Source organism: Xenopus laevis, chromosome 7L (assembly GCF_017654675.1).
Source record: "Xenopus laevis strain J_2021 chromosome 7L, Xenopus_laevis_v10.1, whole genome shotgun sequence".
NCBI classification, from domain to species: Eukaryota; Metazoa; Chordata; class Amphibia; order Anura; family Pipidae; genus Xenopus; species Xenopus laevis.
Window position 1 is genome coordinate 134,572,616 of NC_054383.1, and position 17,397 is coordinate 134,590,012.

The following is a 17,397-nucleotide window of genomic DNA, read 5'->3' on the forward strand; positions in this document are numbered from 1 at the left end:
TAATATATTTGGTTTTCAACAGGTTGAAAGATTATGTTAATCATATATTTTATCTACTCACTTCCTTTAAATGTTGTTGGGTGTCCCGGACTTCCCATTTCTAAGATCCAGTCTAAACACAAAATATTTTATAATATTTAATTGAAATTATAGGATATAATGGTGACATGATGGAAAAATAATGGTAAGTAATGGTAAAATATCTGTATATTGTATATGTATATTATATTTTATTTGAAAAGGATAATTACAACATTTATGTATGTCATTTATAATTTATTGTAAAAAATGTATATGAAAACAAAAACTGATAATCTTCCACCATTTCTTCCTTTAGAAGATTTTGTGAATTACCTATAGTAATTGAAACTCCAGGCTCTGGAAAAAAATGAATGAGAGAATGTAATGTCAGAAACAGGTTATACTTTGACGTACATGTTAAAGATTAGAAATGGAAAGGGAAACCTTTTTAGAGGGCATGCTTGTATTTAACAATGAGTTTCAAATTTCTCAGACATGGGAGTACAGTAGCAGTTTATTACTGTTTCATTTTTCTTTCATATTAGTATAAGGATCCTGTTATAATACTTTTAATGGAATTTAAAATCTATTTCATATTTTGAATCTCTGATATCAGAGAGTGACAAATATAATCTATTATTTCCTGCTGACTTTAAGCAAAAAACACCCTCTCAATCCTCTGCACCAAACAGACTGATACTAACTATACTATACTTATATATCCAACTGCCATTTTACTCATCAGTCATTTCTGAGAACTGTTTTCCCAAAATAAATTTACAGTGCATCCAGCATTTATTTGAAATTACTTAATGCAAACAGAAAATTCTAACTGCTTCACAGGAGCTCAGATTAAGTGGTATTTGTGCCAGAGTCTTGTGGTGCCTCACCTCAGATAGGAATCACACTCTCTTTATAAATCAGTTTTAGCATTCTAATTTGGGGCCACATCCAGAGTAACTTTTCTCAGTAAACGCCTGCTAACAGTCAATTATACTTCTTCCAGTTTATCCAAAAAGTAACTTGTTTAAATTATTTACACTGCAATAATATCAATAAAATATAACTTTGTCCCCAAATATATAGGAGTATTTATTAAAACTCAGTCAACTTTAAAACAAAGTCAAACTAACTCCCATGCAGGAATTTACCTAATTTAACAAAAAATAAGATTGAAAAAGTTGGTTTGGGAAAAGTCTTGACATATGTTAGCACATACATGTTTATTAATAATAATATAAATTATAATAAAATCATGCAACAATTTAAAAAGTTCAACTTTTTCAAATTTGACGCTTGAACTGTCACCAAATAACCTTGACTATTTTTGATTATTGTATGAAAACCAGGGCAGATCGCAATGTCAAGAACCATCTTCAAATTGTAAAAGGGACATCTGTCATTGACTTGACTTCAACAGGTTTTCACTGAAGAATTTTTTCCAGATTGGATTTTTAGGAGCTTTGGAGCATAATAAATCTCTAAAAATTTGAATTCCCCCCTCAAAAAAATCCAAGATTTTGCCCTTTAAAAACTCAACCAGAAAAATTTGAGGTTTAATAAATAAGGCATTAGGGGCAGATTTATCAAGGGTCAAATTGAAAATTTGAATTTTTAAATTCGAATTTTGAGTTTATTTTAGTGTAATTTGACTAGGGAATAATCCAAATTCGATTCCAACTTGAAAAAATCAAAAATTCAATTTTTTTTTTTTAATTCAAAAATTCAACCTTTGATAAATCTGCCCCCTAGTGTAAGGGGTGCACCACTGCTGAAATGCAAGTCTGTGTTGCAGAAGGATCTTTTTCAAACACCTTTTCTATAGTTAGGCACATCTTGTACTTGATTTTTGACCATGGAATCTTGCTGCTCCACCCATCTGAGTCAGCTGTTCAAAATTTTACTTCCTCTCTAATTCGTTCCAAATCAAGTAGCATCCCAGCCTGAGAAGTCTTAGAGGTTAGATTTTGCATTAGTGCCCTATGGTAATTGTCATTGGGAGACATTTTTTCCCATTTCAGAGCTGCTTCAGATTCCATTGTTGACTTGCTGACTTAAGAAACTGATAGCTTAAAGGTAATTGCTGCATTTGCTATGGAGATTAAAAAACTGAACTGATTTCAATTACTTTCGAATTTCACTTCAAAAAAAGTTATGTGCTAAAAGGTTACACATATCTTGCTCCCCATTTATGCACTGTTATCTGTCTTGTGTTTAAATGCAATAACATTACACTCACGAATCAATGTCCTAACCATTTCATTGAAATTAATATTAGCATAAAAATTATTATGAGCAAAATATCATCCATGTTCTTACCTCGTTGATATGGCACTGGTAATGTTGGCTTTTCTGTTTCTATCACCCAGTATCCTAAACACAAAGAAATATACATTCATTCATTTTTATTTTATACAGTGGGGCAGCTTCTTCATTAAGGGGGAATGTAATAGGATTAGGATGGGCGAATTTTACCCATTTCATTTCACCAAAAATTTGCTGCCGGCAAGATGTCGCCAACACCCATTAAAGTCTATGGGCGTCAAAAAAATGTTGTTGTGTGGCAAAAATTTTTTTGACGCTCAACGCCATACAAGTCTATGGGCGTCAATTCCGTGGTGAAACAAGGCGAAAAAAAGTTTATAGGTCATTAAATTGGTGCAAAGGACAGTTTGTTTGTACAGAGACATACATTTTCGCATTGCAACTATTTTTTCCAGCTATTTTGTATCCACTTTTAATACATTCCCATATTTAGCTTTTACATTAAAGTTGTGAATGATTCAAAAGTTTTTTTTGCTTGTAAAACTCATCCCAGACTTTGAAACTATATATAGTGTAATATAATAATATACAAAATACAAAAAATTTAATATGCTGGCATGCCATACAAACTGTTTTATTTAATAAAATGAATACATTAATAATAATAAACAAATAATATTTTTTTCCTAAGTTAGCATCTTATAGCAATAATGTATATGCTGTAGGTCCTTCAGGCTATATTTTTTAACCTCTTCTGGAGGAATTTAACTCACCATCTGTCCCTGGAAGAGGAGCTATGGGTTCTTTGGGTAAAAAAAAAGAATTATAGAATTAAAAGGAAAAGTTAAAAGTAAAAATACCCATCCAACCAAATATTCAAGTACATACTGCAAACATAATGTATGGGCTAATTTATTATTTGAGCATTTGGTAACAGAAACCACTGGTGAGTTTCTGACCTCACGCATGGATTCAATCAATTAATTTGTTTGGCTTGCTGTAAAACATATTTATTTCCACATTCAAGTTAAAAAGAATTAAAAGCTCAGCAAGTTTTAAGTACTAAGCTTTTTAGTTTTTTCAAAACCCACTTGTGACAGCAATCCAAAGGAATTGATGATTTAAACCATGTGCGAGGTCAGGAACTTAGGCATGGTTTCTGTTCTGTAGGTGGCACAGGGTAGTATTTTCTGGAATTGATTCTGTTCCTTGAACTATAGTACACCCCATTATGCAACAGAGAGCTAACAGTGGATGCCATGCTTCGTGTTTTTTTTAAAAAATGAATTTTTTTTATTTTTAATATTTTTTAGAAAAACTATATGACATCTGCCAAATTTGCCATTGTTAAATGCCCTGGTTTATTAATAATACTCATGGATTAATAACTCTGCTTGGATCATAATTTTTAATAAAAGTTCCATTTTAAAACCTCAAGCTGACATTTTATTAATATAATCAACATTGAGAAATGGAATGTTCTAGTACCTTTTAGATTTTTCAACATTTACCAAAATTAACAGAATATACAATATTAATAAATGAAACAAACATTTATATAGCTCCTCCTCTTACATGCTCTGGACTTTATTGACTTCTTAGATTTACTTACTGCCTTCATATTCCTCTGTTCCTGATGGTTGGGGCACACTTATTATCCAAAATCCTACAGAGAATAAATTATACAATCATCACAAAAATGATAAAAAACATATTACTTAGATCAAACATTTATATGAGATAAATAGGGAGAGGTATTTCACTGTATAAGTCAGGTTTACAGTGTTTAATCATCCAGAGACCTCTGACTGATATTCCTGGCCAATACTGTAATAGTTAAAGAATATATAATAAAGTAGTTAGCATAGTTTTAGACACACTCGTTTTCTCAGATTCAGTACCACATGATTTATGTAAAGCAAAGTGTTAAAAATAAAATAAAAAAATATTTAAAATAAAATTGTTAGCCTAAAAATGATCAGCCAGCCAATCTGAATTCAATAGAGAAAACAATTTAAAAGTATATTAAGGGGCAGATTTATTTTTACACTGTATTTGTTTTTGAGAGCTAGCAATAGTAAAAAAAAATATAGACTACTGTTAATTTCCATGTTACTAACAGTAAATCCACTACAGACTATGTTTTTTGGGACATAGTTAAGTCCTAGTGTGCTCTTAGGTAGCATTAAATTCTAACAACCCTTACAAAACAATTTGATTTGCCAGCTTAATTATGATGGATAAGCAATCAAAAGTCAAGAAAATAGTAATAGTAAGAAGTAATAATAGTAAATAATAATTGAGTTAATAAAATTCCTGGAATATGAACTTCTTGGAATCACCCAGGAATCTCCATGTTGTATTGTAATAAAGTTGCCCCTAGAGTTTATAATTATAAAAAATATTCTTGATTTTTGGAATGCATTTATTTAAAAAGTAAAATCTTTGCAATTTTATGTTGTTTATCCTATGTCCTATTTGTCAGCATTATACATATTTCATAGCCAATGATCCCATTTCAAAGAGATTAGCAAAAAGAACAGATGTTGTAAATCACCTTTTCTTCCTGGGATAGGTGCAAGAGGTTCTGCAAAAGAGAATCACACAGAAGAAATACATTAATTAATTGTGCATATTTTAAATACAGTATTAATACGTTAGAGGACCAAACAAAACAAATGATGTTGACTCTCCATGAGAAATATTAGGCTGAAATAAATGACACCTAGGGGCAGATTCACTAAGGGTCGAATTTCGAAGTAAAAAATACTTCGAAATTCGACCCTCGAATTGAAATCCTTCGACTTCGAATATCGAAGTCGAAGGATTTAGCGCTAAACGTTCGTTCGATCGATCGAAGGATTTTTCGTTCGATCGAACGATTAAATCCTTCGAACCGAACGATTCGAAGGATTTTAATCCAACGATCGAAGGAAAATCCTTCGATCAAAAAAAGTTTAGCAAGCCTATGGGGACCTTCCCCATAGGCTAACATTGACTTCGGTAGGTTTTATCTGCCGAAGTAGGGGGTCGAAGTTTTTTTTAAAGGGAAAGTACTTCGACTATCGAATGGTCGAATAGTCGAACGATTTTTCGTTCGAATCGAAGTCGAAGGTCGTAGTCGAAGGTCGAAGTAGCCCATTCGATGGTCGAAGTACCCAAAAAATACTTCGAAATTCGAAGTATTTTTCATTCGAATCCTTCACTCGAGCTTAGTGAATCGGCCCCCTACATGTGAGCTATGACAGAAAAATCAAAAATAGACTTTTCCAGATACAGGATACATGCCATGAATATACACACATTTTCTAATTTGACTACCAAAAAACCCCAACAATTTGAGTTTTCACGAAAAGACCAGCATCAAACCAGAAAACTCTAAACATTTTGTGAGGGTTAAGGTTTAACATCTTCCAATGGTTAAGGGGACATCTACCGTTGAAATTTACTATAATAAATTGCAAAATTGGGTTTTGGCATCAAAACAGAAACCACAAAAAATTATTATCTATAACATATAATAGCCTCTACTATACTATTTCAGTGTAGTACTACAAAAATCAGAGACATAACTCTGAGACTAGAACATAAAACATGGGGCATGTTTACTCACACTGGAGATAAATATCTCGAAAGATCTCCGGAGATGTTGTCCATGACAACCAATCAGCAATTAGATAAGTAACAAAGAAAAAAAAGAACAATCTTATTGGTTGCTATGTGCAACATTTCTGGAGAACATTAGGAATATTTATCTCCAATATCTCCAAGGCCCTTAGGGGCCTATTTATCAAAGGTCAGATTTTAGTGGTTTTAGAGATTTCTGAAACATCACAAACTCTAAAATTTTGAATGTTGTGAGATTTATTTAAAAAAATTGAGTTTGTGGGACCATTCCTAGCAAAAAAAAATATGCAAACTTCTAAAAGTACAAATTGATTTAGAACAGTCCAATAGGATCAGTGCAGCTCCCATTGACTTTTTTTTAGAGCTTTTTTTAGCTCATTTAAAAAAAATTGAAAAACACAAATTTTTGGAGATTTGTGAAAAAAATGACATTTTGATTATTAGTAAATCACACTAGGGCCCCCCTCAAAGTGCCGATCTATAGCTTTGAAAGTTTTCTAATTTACTATTATCCAAAATTCAAATGTAAGGTAATACATTTTTATAAAAATTACTGTTTAATACTGCAATATTTGGTAGTCAGCATAAGCTCAATAGGGATGTAGCGAACCGCCGCCGATGTGTTCGCGAACGCCGTTCGCGAACACCGGCATAATTTGCGAACTGTTCGCGAACTGTTCGCGAACTTCGATCATCCGAAAATCGTTCGATTCGAACGATCGAAGGATTTTAATCGTTCGATCGAACGATTTTCGTTCGAATCGAACGAAAATCGTTCGATTTTAGCGATCGAATGGTCGAATGGGCGACCGATTTTGACGCGAACGCCTATTGGCGAACGTCGCGCGACGTTCGCGAACTTGCGGCGGACGCGAACAGTCGAAGTTCGCGCGAACTAGTTCGCCGGCGAACAGTTCGCTACATCCCTAAAGCTCAACCAAACAATAATAGCTTCTTTCACATACAAGAAAGTAGGGGTATCTGAACCTGCATGATACATCTATCTCTTACCATGTAATTATAGTACGCATACTTACTCCCTTTGAATTTAGTTGGCTTATCGTCATGAGAAAATTCAATGATCCAGTCTCCTAAACAAAGACAAATATATTCTTATCATGTTAAATGGATTTAAACAATTTATATAATTTACAATGCATCTTTTATATTATTCTACATAAAAGATGCATTCATTATTGTAACAAGGTGTATTTGTGTTTAATAATTACTTGTTAAATAAGTAATATCTATATTATTTCAACTAACTAAAAGAGTATCAGGAGAATGTTTTTTTTTATAGTTTGTATGTCTTGGATATCACTTTGGCCCAGTGCTGTGATGTGGACATACAGATGAACCCAGTTTGGTTTGTGTGTTTAACACAGAATAACTTTAGTGTTCCTTTAAGGGAAAAAAAGAATACAGAAAGTTGTTCTAGCTACAGTAATTTCTTGTCAAATTGTCAGATGCTTTTAAATTACCTGTGGGAGTTGGAGCTTCAGGTTCTACATAAGAAAATCAGACATGATTATTTTATTTTTACAGAAAATCACTAACACAAGTACTCAAACTTTGTGAAATGTAACAAATTGCAAAATATACAGTGTAATCCCTATCATATATTGAGATAACTGACAATCTTTTATCAAATCTTAGAGTCTCAAACACATATAGGGGCAAATATATCAAGGGGCAAATTGAAAATTCGAATTTGAGTTTATTTTAGTGGCAAATTTACTTATGGTCGAATATCAAGGGTTAATTAACCCTCGATTTTTGACTGCCGAATTGAAATCCTTCGACTTCGAATATCAAAGTCGAAGGATTTAGTGCAATTCATTCAATCGAACTAAAAATTGTTCGATTAGAAGGATTTTAATCCATTGATCGAACGATTTTTCTTCAACCTAAAAAAGATAGCAAAGCCTATGGGGACCTTCCCCATAGGCTAACATTGACTTTGGTAGCTTTTAGGTGGCGAACAAGAGGGTCGAAGTTTTTTTTAAAGAGACAGTACTTCGACTATTGAATGATCGAATAGTCAAATGATTTTTAGTTCGAATCGTTCGTGTCGAAGTCGTAGTTGAAGGTCGAAGTAGTCCATTCGATGGTCGAAGTAGCCAAAAAAACATTCAAAATTGAAGTTTTTTTTCCTCTATTCGTTCACTTGAGCTAAGTAAATGGGCCCCTAAGTGTAATTTGACTAGCGAATAGTCCAAATTCGATTTAAGTTTAAAAAAATTCAAAATTACAATTTTTAAATTTATCATGTACTGTCCCTTGAAGAATTCGAATTTGACTATTCACCATCTAAAACATACCGAATTTGTGTTTTAGCCTAGGGGGACCTCCTACAATAAATTTGGAGTCATTTGGTGGACTTTTTAAAAAAAATTTGTGAAAAATTCAAATTAAATCAAATTCGATTTGAGTTTGCAGGTCGATCCTATTCACCCAATCTTAAAAAATTCGATTTTTTCATAAATTTTGACTCCTATTTTCAACAAGTCAACTCCTCAAGGAGTCAGCTTCACATACAACATTTTTCAAAATGATATGTACAACTCATTTTGAATTGTTGTAATTCTGCTATGTGTGTGTTCCTCTGACTACACTAACAAGAATTTATATATTTTATGTTCTTTTATTTAGAACATGGCCTCTATAATTAGAATAATCCTTATGCACTACTCACTTGGTTCATATGGTATTGGTGCAGTTGATTCCTCTGTTTGTACAACCCAGTCACCTAAACACAAAAGAACACATGATTGATCACACCAGTTGAGTTTTGATAAATTATCTGCTAGGATTTCTTCTGTTTGCCCCATTCAGTTTTTGATAACTCTGCCCTTCAGTCATAAATGTTTTTAAAACCATATTTTAGATTTGTAAGATCAGTAATAAACTTACCATCACTTCCAGGAACTGGAGAATTGGGAACTATTAAAAAAAAGACAAGGTACATTTACAAAAAACTTTACAAATATAATGACTGTACACTTCTAAATACAAACATTCATCAGATTTTCAGTAGTTTTAATGTTGATTTTTCTATAATATAGTTACATAGTTAAATTGTGTTGAAAAAGACAAAGTCCATTAAGTTCAACCCCTCCAAATGAAAACCCAGCATCCATACACATACCCCTCCATACCGTCACATAAATTATATATACCCATATCTATACTAAATATAGAGTTTAGTATCACAATAGCCTTTGATATAATATATGTGTTTCAAGTTTGTAGAAGGATACTTGTGAGTCTGGTGCCCCCTCCCCTTCATTATTGTGCCCATTGCAACTTTCTTGTGGGTCATATATCCCAAAGGCTTGCAAGTATGTATATCTAGGTTTAAGAGTAGCTAGAGATTTCAACATATTAATTAATATTAATAGCAGTTTATTCTTGGCCTCTAAAACTATATCACTATGCAATGAAATTTAACAGACCTACAAATATATATATTATTTATGATATCCATTATAGATAATACTTAGATATACTCACTTCCTTCATATTCTTCAATTCCATTTGGTGTAATCAGTCTTATGATCCATATTCCTAAACGTAACAATTGGAATCATTGTGCATAGTGAGCAATGTCACAGTTAAAGTTTAACAATGCAGTAACTTTATGTTGTGCATCAAATATTTAAATATGCTCTACCTATGAATACTACATCAGACTATACACACCTTAGGTGTAGTGTTTAAAGAAAATACTGAGATACAACTGGGCCGAAGTTGGCCTAAAATTTTGTTATGCCCATGCATGGGGTAGCAACAAACGCTTTTGATTTACTCTCACTGACCATCTGCTTTAATGAATGGATAAATACACTTGGACAGTCCTTATGGCCAAATAAGATAATGGTCCACATTTAGATCAATAAGAAAATATTATGTAGGAAACCATGGGTTTATTATTTCTCTATGGCTTTAAATCCCCACACTTCCTTATCTGCCTAGTTGCTGGGCAGATGCCCACGTATCTAGTTACTTAATTTGCATATTTGTGCAAATGGCCTACTGGCCTATGACCACTTCCTGCCACATTATAACATAGTGTCTGGCTAGGGTGGAATTTTCTCTTTGGTCATTGGTTGCTGACCCAGCTGCATGTGTTTAAGGGAGCACTGGATCAACATTGTTTAGTAAAGCTGTTCTGCTCTAGTGGGACCTGTACCTCTAGTGATAAGTCAGGGAGCAGGGACCCCGTGAATGAGGCCAGCCAGTGAAAGATTAAATCTTTCATAGTACTTTCTAGGAGGGTAAGATAGAGAGGTTAATTAGAACAAGCAACCTGTGCTCCAACAAGGATTTGTAGTAGGGAGTAGCTCTCTCCTAGGCTCTGAGTCTGCCTAAAGTGAAGGGACCGCATCTGAATAGGAAATCAGGCTTAGATTTATTCTCCCTGATCATTCCTCTATATGGGATCCAGACCATGACAGAATTTTAACCTAGATGTGTACCTTAAACTTCCCTAGCTGCATCCACATGATGCCACAATGTACTGCCTTTTGCTGAACTGTTCTGGTATATTTAACATCTGCAATACCTTGCCTGTTTGGATCTGTGACTTTCATAACGTTGTCCTAGCGAAGGCCCTGCATTAAGGGGCATATTTATCAAGGGTCGAATTTTGAATTGAAAAAACTTCAAAATTCTAATTCAAAAAGACCAATCGAAATTAAGTCAAAGTTTTTTTTGGCCGAGTAGGTCCGTTTTCCATCGAATAAGTCCGTATTCAGCTGAATTCTAACCATACAAATCGAAGGAATAGCGCATTCGATTGAATTCGATTCATCACTTTTCCATTAAAAACCCTTAAATTTTTCAAAGTCCACCAATTGACTCCAAATAGGTTATAGGAGGTCCCCCATAGGCTGAAACAGCAATTCTGCAGGTTTTAGATGGTGAATGTCATTTTTTTAAAGAGACAGTACATGATCAATTTGATATTCGAATTTTCTAATTGTTTTTTAATTTCAAATAAAATTTGGAATATTCCCTATTCGAAGTACACAAAAAAATAGCTTGAAATTAAAATTTGTTTCATTCGAAAATTCACCTTGACCTTTGATAATTCTGCCACTAAGTGTTAGAGTCAAGTGTAACCCTTGCTCTACTGTTTAGTTGGACATTATACTTTATTGGTCTAGACAGCACCATGCCATTTTTGCAACTTTTTCTCAGATATTGTATTTACCCTTTCTCCCAGGGATTGGCGCTATTGGCCCTGTAAAAAGATAAAGAGATGTAGTAAGTAATATTAATTAAAAAAATAATTGATCAAATTAATTTTAATATTAACAATAATGGTTAATAATATACATTTTTATTTAACAGTTTACCTAACTATGGGGCTAATTTACTAATGTTCAAGCCTACTGACTTAAGCAATCATGTACTGTACTAAAATCAAGCATGAGTTCATAAACTCATGTGTTGTTTAACACAAATTAGTACTCTAACACTTATAAAACTCCATAGTGTATGCACCTAAACAATGGGAAAAATACACACATTTTGTTCAGACAACAAATTGATTTTAATGCAATTTGCATGGCATAATATGTTCCTGATATGTTATATACTCACTTCCTCTAAATGTTGTTGGTTTTCCTGGACTCGCGAAGTTTATAATCCAATTTACTAAACACACAAAAAAAAGATGTTATGAAACTGTGGTTGTTTATGTAATTAAGCATATGTGTTCCCCCATGTGTTTCGATTGTACATTCAAATTTCAATATACTTTTTCTTACTAGTTAAGAAGTTTCTTGCTAATAAATATCTGTTTATTTGTAGGTTCCTGATCAATACATACATACTTGGGGAGGCACATTTATCAAGGGTAGCATTTCAAATTCCCATAAACTCCCATAAATTCGAAAGTTAAAATTTATAAAATCAGTTATTCCAGACTAATTTAAACAACCTGAAAACTTGAATCAAATTCGATTTGATTTGAATTAGATCAAACTCAATTCAAGCTTTTTTCTCTGAAAAAATTCAAATGTCAGGAAGGCTGCAAACATTTCCAAATTGATCCCTGGACCTCTCCCATTGACTTAAACAGCAATGCGGCAGGTTTCAGGTGGCTAATAGTCAAATACAAATTCTTAAAGGGCCAGAGTATAAATCGCGAAAATTGAATAGGAATTTTTAAAAAATCCCCAATTGAGACCCAGGTCCACTCCCACCCTGTATATCTTCTAGTCTTTCAGATAAGCCACTGCCTGGTTGCTAGGGTAAATTGGACCCTAGCAACCAGATATCTGCTGAAATTCCAACTGGAGAGCTGCTGAACCGAAAACTAAATAATTAAAAAAATGCAAAACAATAATGAGACTAATTGCATATAGCCTTCTTATTCGGCCTCCAGCAAAACATTTATATTCTGTCCAACCCGCTGTTTTTTAGAGTATTATAAATTAGTTGTAGCCACATACAAGACAAACTAGACATATTCCTCTTAATATTTTTAAAATTCTAAATTTCTTTCAAAATTTTAATTCTGGTGTAAATTAATACTGCATTGCAAAAATGTTAGAGCAGCTCTAGCAAGGCCAATTTCATGTCCGTTTTTAAAAGAAAATGTTGGAAAAGGGATGAGGCTTTTAAAAGTGACACCTTTAAAATTGCCATAGCACACGACTGATAAGTAATTAGTTTTGTTGTACTTAAACAAAAGAGGAAACTAAAACTGCTGAAGTTCATCTGAGGTTTTTTTTGGCCCAGAGTTTCAGATAAGTGGATAAAAGCATGGTATATCAGCCCTTATACAACATTTGTAAAATTTCAAACTCACCTTTAGGCTCTTCCGGTTCTAAAAAACAAGTAAGAAACAATAAATTAGATTTATAAATAATAACTGAGCTGTATCATTATAGGTACCGAAGAAATATCACGAATCGTGTGTGATGTGTCCTGACCACCATGTTATAAAGCTGGGATCACCCCATTTGTTATCACAAATGTATTGGCTCTCCATTTGTTTTACAAGCAAATGCCCCCTATTCAGCATAACCAGCTCTTCCTTACAGTGAATGAAAATCTTCATAGTCACCTTACAGTGGTATAAATAGAAGTACTGGGCTCCACAGCAGAATTTTTTAGGACCCCCTGAACTTAATGGCATTATAGATTTTATGGATGTTCCCCTGCAGATATTAAATACTGGTTGACTTGTCATGGATGTAACGTAAATTGTTATTTACAATGTGGAAGAGAGGGTGCAAAAAACAGGTAGAGTCAGCCATGTTTTGGGGAGTTTTCACTCTTCCAGAATTGCTGCAGGTTGAGTGGCAACCGTGGACCCAGTACCTGGAAAGCCTTCTGCAAGGTACTACTGTAACATAAGGTACTTTACGCAGAACTCCTAGGGAACCCAGCTTCTCAGATGGTGTATGTAGTAAGCTGAATAACAACTCCCACCTACACTTACCCCTTCTCCCTCCCTTTCCACCCACTTTCTTATTTCTCTCATGCTCCCCTTTGTATTCACCCCTTCCACCTCCCTCCCTCTTTGTTAAAATAAGGCACAACTGACGATAGATAGAACAAGCCTACAATGGAAGAAGCCAGTCTACATTAACCAAATTATAGAATGTACAGTGTAAACAAACTCAATGGTGATAGGCATGTTGCCATCTCTGTCTTATTTCCCTCTTTTTAGTGATTTTTACTTTTGCTGTGAAAATCAAAAATAATTTAAAAAAAAAATGGCTGCAGGTCTTTGAACACAGAAACTCGGTGTTTAACTAAGTTGCCACAAACCATTTCTAATTATACACAGTTGGCCTACGTGTATAGCCGTGCATGAAACACTAAACAACATGAGCCACTATACTCCTTCTTTGTGATCTTGATGTACAGTATGTAAGGGGATTGCTAAATCCAGCTATAAAATATACTCACTGCCTTCATATGGCATTGGCATAGTTCCTTCATCTGTCTCTACAGTCCATTCTCCTAAAAAAATAAAATAAATAAACCATATTAATATTTAACTTTAGAATCTTTATTGTGCTGAAACTGTAGTTGGAAATAAGTGACAGTGACTTATGATTCACTATAATTTACAGTCCAAATGAGTCAAAGGTGGAGAAAATGCTAGTTATCTCTCTTTACAACCCAAGAGTCATTTAGCTGCTTAAATGCTGCCATGCTGAGCAGAGAAGCAATAAACAGAAGATTACACAGTCTTCTGTCTGCATACGTACTAGAATGAGCAAGGAGGAAAACTGCCTTCAATCAGGTTAAACTATTACAGAAAAAGGTAATTTTGTAAATATATATATATATATATATATATATATATATCTATATCTATCTATCTCTCTCTCTCTATATATATATATATATATATATATATATATATATATCTATATATATATATATAGATATGAATACACTTTGATTTTTTCACCAAAGAACTCGGTGTTGCTGGTCATTTCTACCTTATTATATATATATATATATATATATATATATATATATATATAGTTACACACATATATATATATATAATTACACATATATATATATATATATATATATATATATATATATATATATATATATATTGGGCCTTTATGATCCCTCTAATTTTTTAAATTAAAAAATACTGAAATTTGTTGAATGTGTAACATACCGTCTATTCCTGGAAATGGAGAAACAGGTTCTACAAAAGAAGAAAAGTAAGAATAAATTGTTAATCATATTACACTTCAGAATGAGAGAAACTGACTCTGAGGGCCCATTTCCACAGTATTCTGATGTAGACAGTGCTGAATATAATAGATATCATATAGGACTATGATGGAAATTGAAAAAGAAATTATTGGAATTGTCCTGGGCTGGGGCCTACTAAGGCTGGCTGGAGCATATTGGGACCCTCTAGTCCTCTGGCAAGTTAGTCCAAGCCTTATTTGAAATCAGTGAAAGTCAACTGTGAAATGTTGTTTGGAGTGCTGGATCAATACTATTGTTAAACTCCTTTTTTCTTGTCATTACTATCCATTGATATCCTTTAAAGGGTCACTGTTTCAGATTCTTTTCAGCCAAGTGCTAATGATGGTTAAATACTGATATACATTTTACAATGTTTTTTCCACCAACCTTTAATGATTTTTTGAATCATTAAATCTCCATGTTGCCTCAGATTTAATGTTATGTTATTTTTGTATCTGAAAGATTTGCTGAGCTTTCACATATATATACTCACTCCCTTCATATTCCATTGTTCCTGTAGGAGTACTGACTTCTATAATCCAGTACCCTAAAAATTGAGAAAACAATTGCATTACTAAAGAATCATTAAAACTATGACTAGGAGGCACATTCTTGTGTAATTAAATGCTTACCAAATATAAAATATATTATAGTTTATAATAATCCAAAAGCATGTTTCTATGTTTAATAATTTACAATGTATTTATCATTTATTTTATAATGTGCAGTGCAGAAGCACAGAAAATGCATACAAAAAATATTATTTAAATACATATTATTATCATTATTGTTATTGATTGTATTCCAGGTATATAATCTATTATCCATAAACTGTTATCCAAAATGATTTTTTAAAAGCCCTTTTTTTTTATAGTGTATTATTACTGAGAGAACCCTTGGGGAATAATGCCTCATGGGTTTTGGATAGTAAATCACATCCAATATATTGGTACAACTTTTCACAAACAGGTTTTTTAGTTCTTAGTTCAATCACTCTTCCAGGGGAATTACTATATTGGTACACCCACTTATCCAATAGATTATAGTGTCAGCTGCTATATTGGTACTTCTGGTTGTACCTAATTTAAATGAATATCACAGGAATTTCCTAGGCATTAGATTATGATGGCCATGTTGTTTATCACATGAGCTCTTTCACGGTTATTCAGTTAACAAAGAAAATACCCTATTAATATCGATTAGTGCAATGAAGCTGGTTGGTAATAAAATATTTTATACTTTATTAATTTATAATTTTATCTTAACACCTGTATTTGAAGTAGAATGTGAATTTTTAATTGTGTAGAAATAACTGCATGCTAGAATATGCTCAATGAATCTTTACCAGTCACCAGTATGTAAAAAAATTACCTTTTCTTCCGGGAATTGGGAATTTAGGTCCTAAAAAATTAATTGAACATTTAAAAAAAAAAACATTTTACCATAACACATTACAGTACAAATAACATTATTTGTTTAGGAAATAAATATAGCATCCTATAAAATGTTATGTTGGTAACCTAAATGCCATTATCTATATTTATTTAAACATGGAAAAGAATCAAACATTAGTAATTAAAAAACTACATAAAAACACATGATGAATAATCAAATCCTCAATCATAAATTAGCAACAAAAAATGATTCTGATATTAAACATGTTTTCACATCTTTTTTTAATAAACTGTGAATTTCTCTTTTGGTTCTCTTCTGTAGGGCTCTTTTACTAATGCAAGTGCAAAACACAAAATGGCATCTATTAAAAAGACAATACACAAAGCTCTTTGTGTCCATACACACTTCTCTTTACTTGTGCTTTGCAGCTTGCCCTAAAATGCAAGTTTCTTGCATAGGTGCAAAGTACAGGGCATATAACTGCGTTACTGAAGTGTTACACCCAGGTATCCCTTTAAGTGATGCTCACAGAACCATAAATATTTAAATTTTCAGAATGTTAAGTCTAATTTGACTCCAGATTGCTAATCATGAGCAAGTTCTACATATTGAGCATTGACAATTAGGCTGCATTTCTGAAAATGATGTTATATAGTAGGTATCAAAAATTAGTTATTTGTTTGTGTCTGTTTTTACACATTGCACTTGCATTAGTTGCTGAGCTCTAATATGTTTGAGAACAAAATTAATGTCACTGGTTCCGATTATATTATTTAAAAATTTTCCCTGATTGATTACAAGTTTGTAAGTGTCTGATTAAAGGACAGATAACAACAGTTTTTTTTTATATTTTACAAGTTTTCCCATCCATATATATATATATATATATATATATATATATATATATATATATATATATATATGTGTGTGTGTATAACTTTATAAAAGTATACACACTAACCCTTAAGAGACTTTGGGTCACAAAATTATTAAAGACAAGGAAAAATTCTACCATTTACTATTATGTTGCCAACAGAATACTATTTTTAATAAGAGTTTGCAAATGCCCTTAGGTATACACTATTCATAGCAATCAACTTGAATGACCCCATTGATATAAACAATGTGAATTCAGTAGTTGGCATCTGGAGGCTGCTGTAAATGTACTACCTGATTTAGTTTTTGACTCTTCCTTTTGGAATGAGTGAAGATTTTCTACTTTATTCTAACCTCAGTGTGTTAAAAACTCTGAAAATATACACTCACGTCCTTTAAATCTGGTTGGCTGGTCTGGACTTCCAATATTAATGATCCAGTCTAAGCACAAAAGCAAATATCATATTA

General features: G+C 32.7%; 1 protein-coding gene across 13 annotated transcripts in view; it reads right to left on the reverse strand.

Annotated features, from left to right (window-relative positions):
- Window positions 1-17,397, reverse strand: part of LOC108696888 — a 369,929-nt gene that overhangs the window by 105,926 nt on the left and 246,606 nt on the right. For all 13 annotated transcript variants that reach the window (XM_041569828.1, XM_041569827.1, XM_041569829.1 and 10 more), the window contains 19 exons: window positions 17,320-17,370; window positions 16,030-16,059; window positions 15,152-15,205; window positions 14,579-14,608; window positions 13,843-13,896; window positions 12,734-12,751; window positions 11,521-11,574; window positions 11,129-11,158; window positions 9,427-9,480; window positions 8,827-8,856; window positions 8,609-8,662; window positions 7,395-7,418; window positions 6,951-7,004; window positions 4,844-4,873; window positions 3,899-3,952; window positions 3,060-3,089; window positions 2,341-2,394; window positions 355-378; window positions 62-112 (listed from right to left, as the gene is read on the reverse strand). In XM_041569828.1, the coding sequence (XP_041425762.1) occupies window positions 62-112; window positions 355-378; window positions 2,341-2,394; window positions 3,060-3,089; window positions 3,899-3,952; window positions 4,844-4,873; window positions 6,951-7,004; window positions 7,395-7,418; window positions 8,609-8,662; window positions 8,827-8,856; window positions 9,427-9,480; window positions 11,129-11,158; window positions 11,521-11,574; window positions 12,734-12,751; window positions 13,843-13,896; window positions 14,579-14,608; window positions 15,152-15,205; window positions 16,030-16,059; window positions 17,320-17,370 (780 nt within the window). The remainder of the gene's footprint in view (window positions 1-61; window positions 113-354; window positions 379-2,340; window positions 2,395-3,059; window positions 3,090-3,898; window positions 3,953-4,843; window positions 4,874-6,950; window positions 7,005-7,394; window positions 7,419-8,608; window positions 8,663-8,826; window positions 8,857-9,426; window positions 9,481-11,128; window positions 11,159-11,520; window positions 11,575-12,733; window positions 12,752-13,842; window positions 13,897-14,578; window positions 14,609-15,151; window positions 15,206-16,029; window positions 16,060-17,319; window positions 17,371-17,397) is intronic.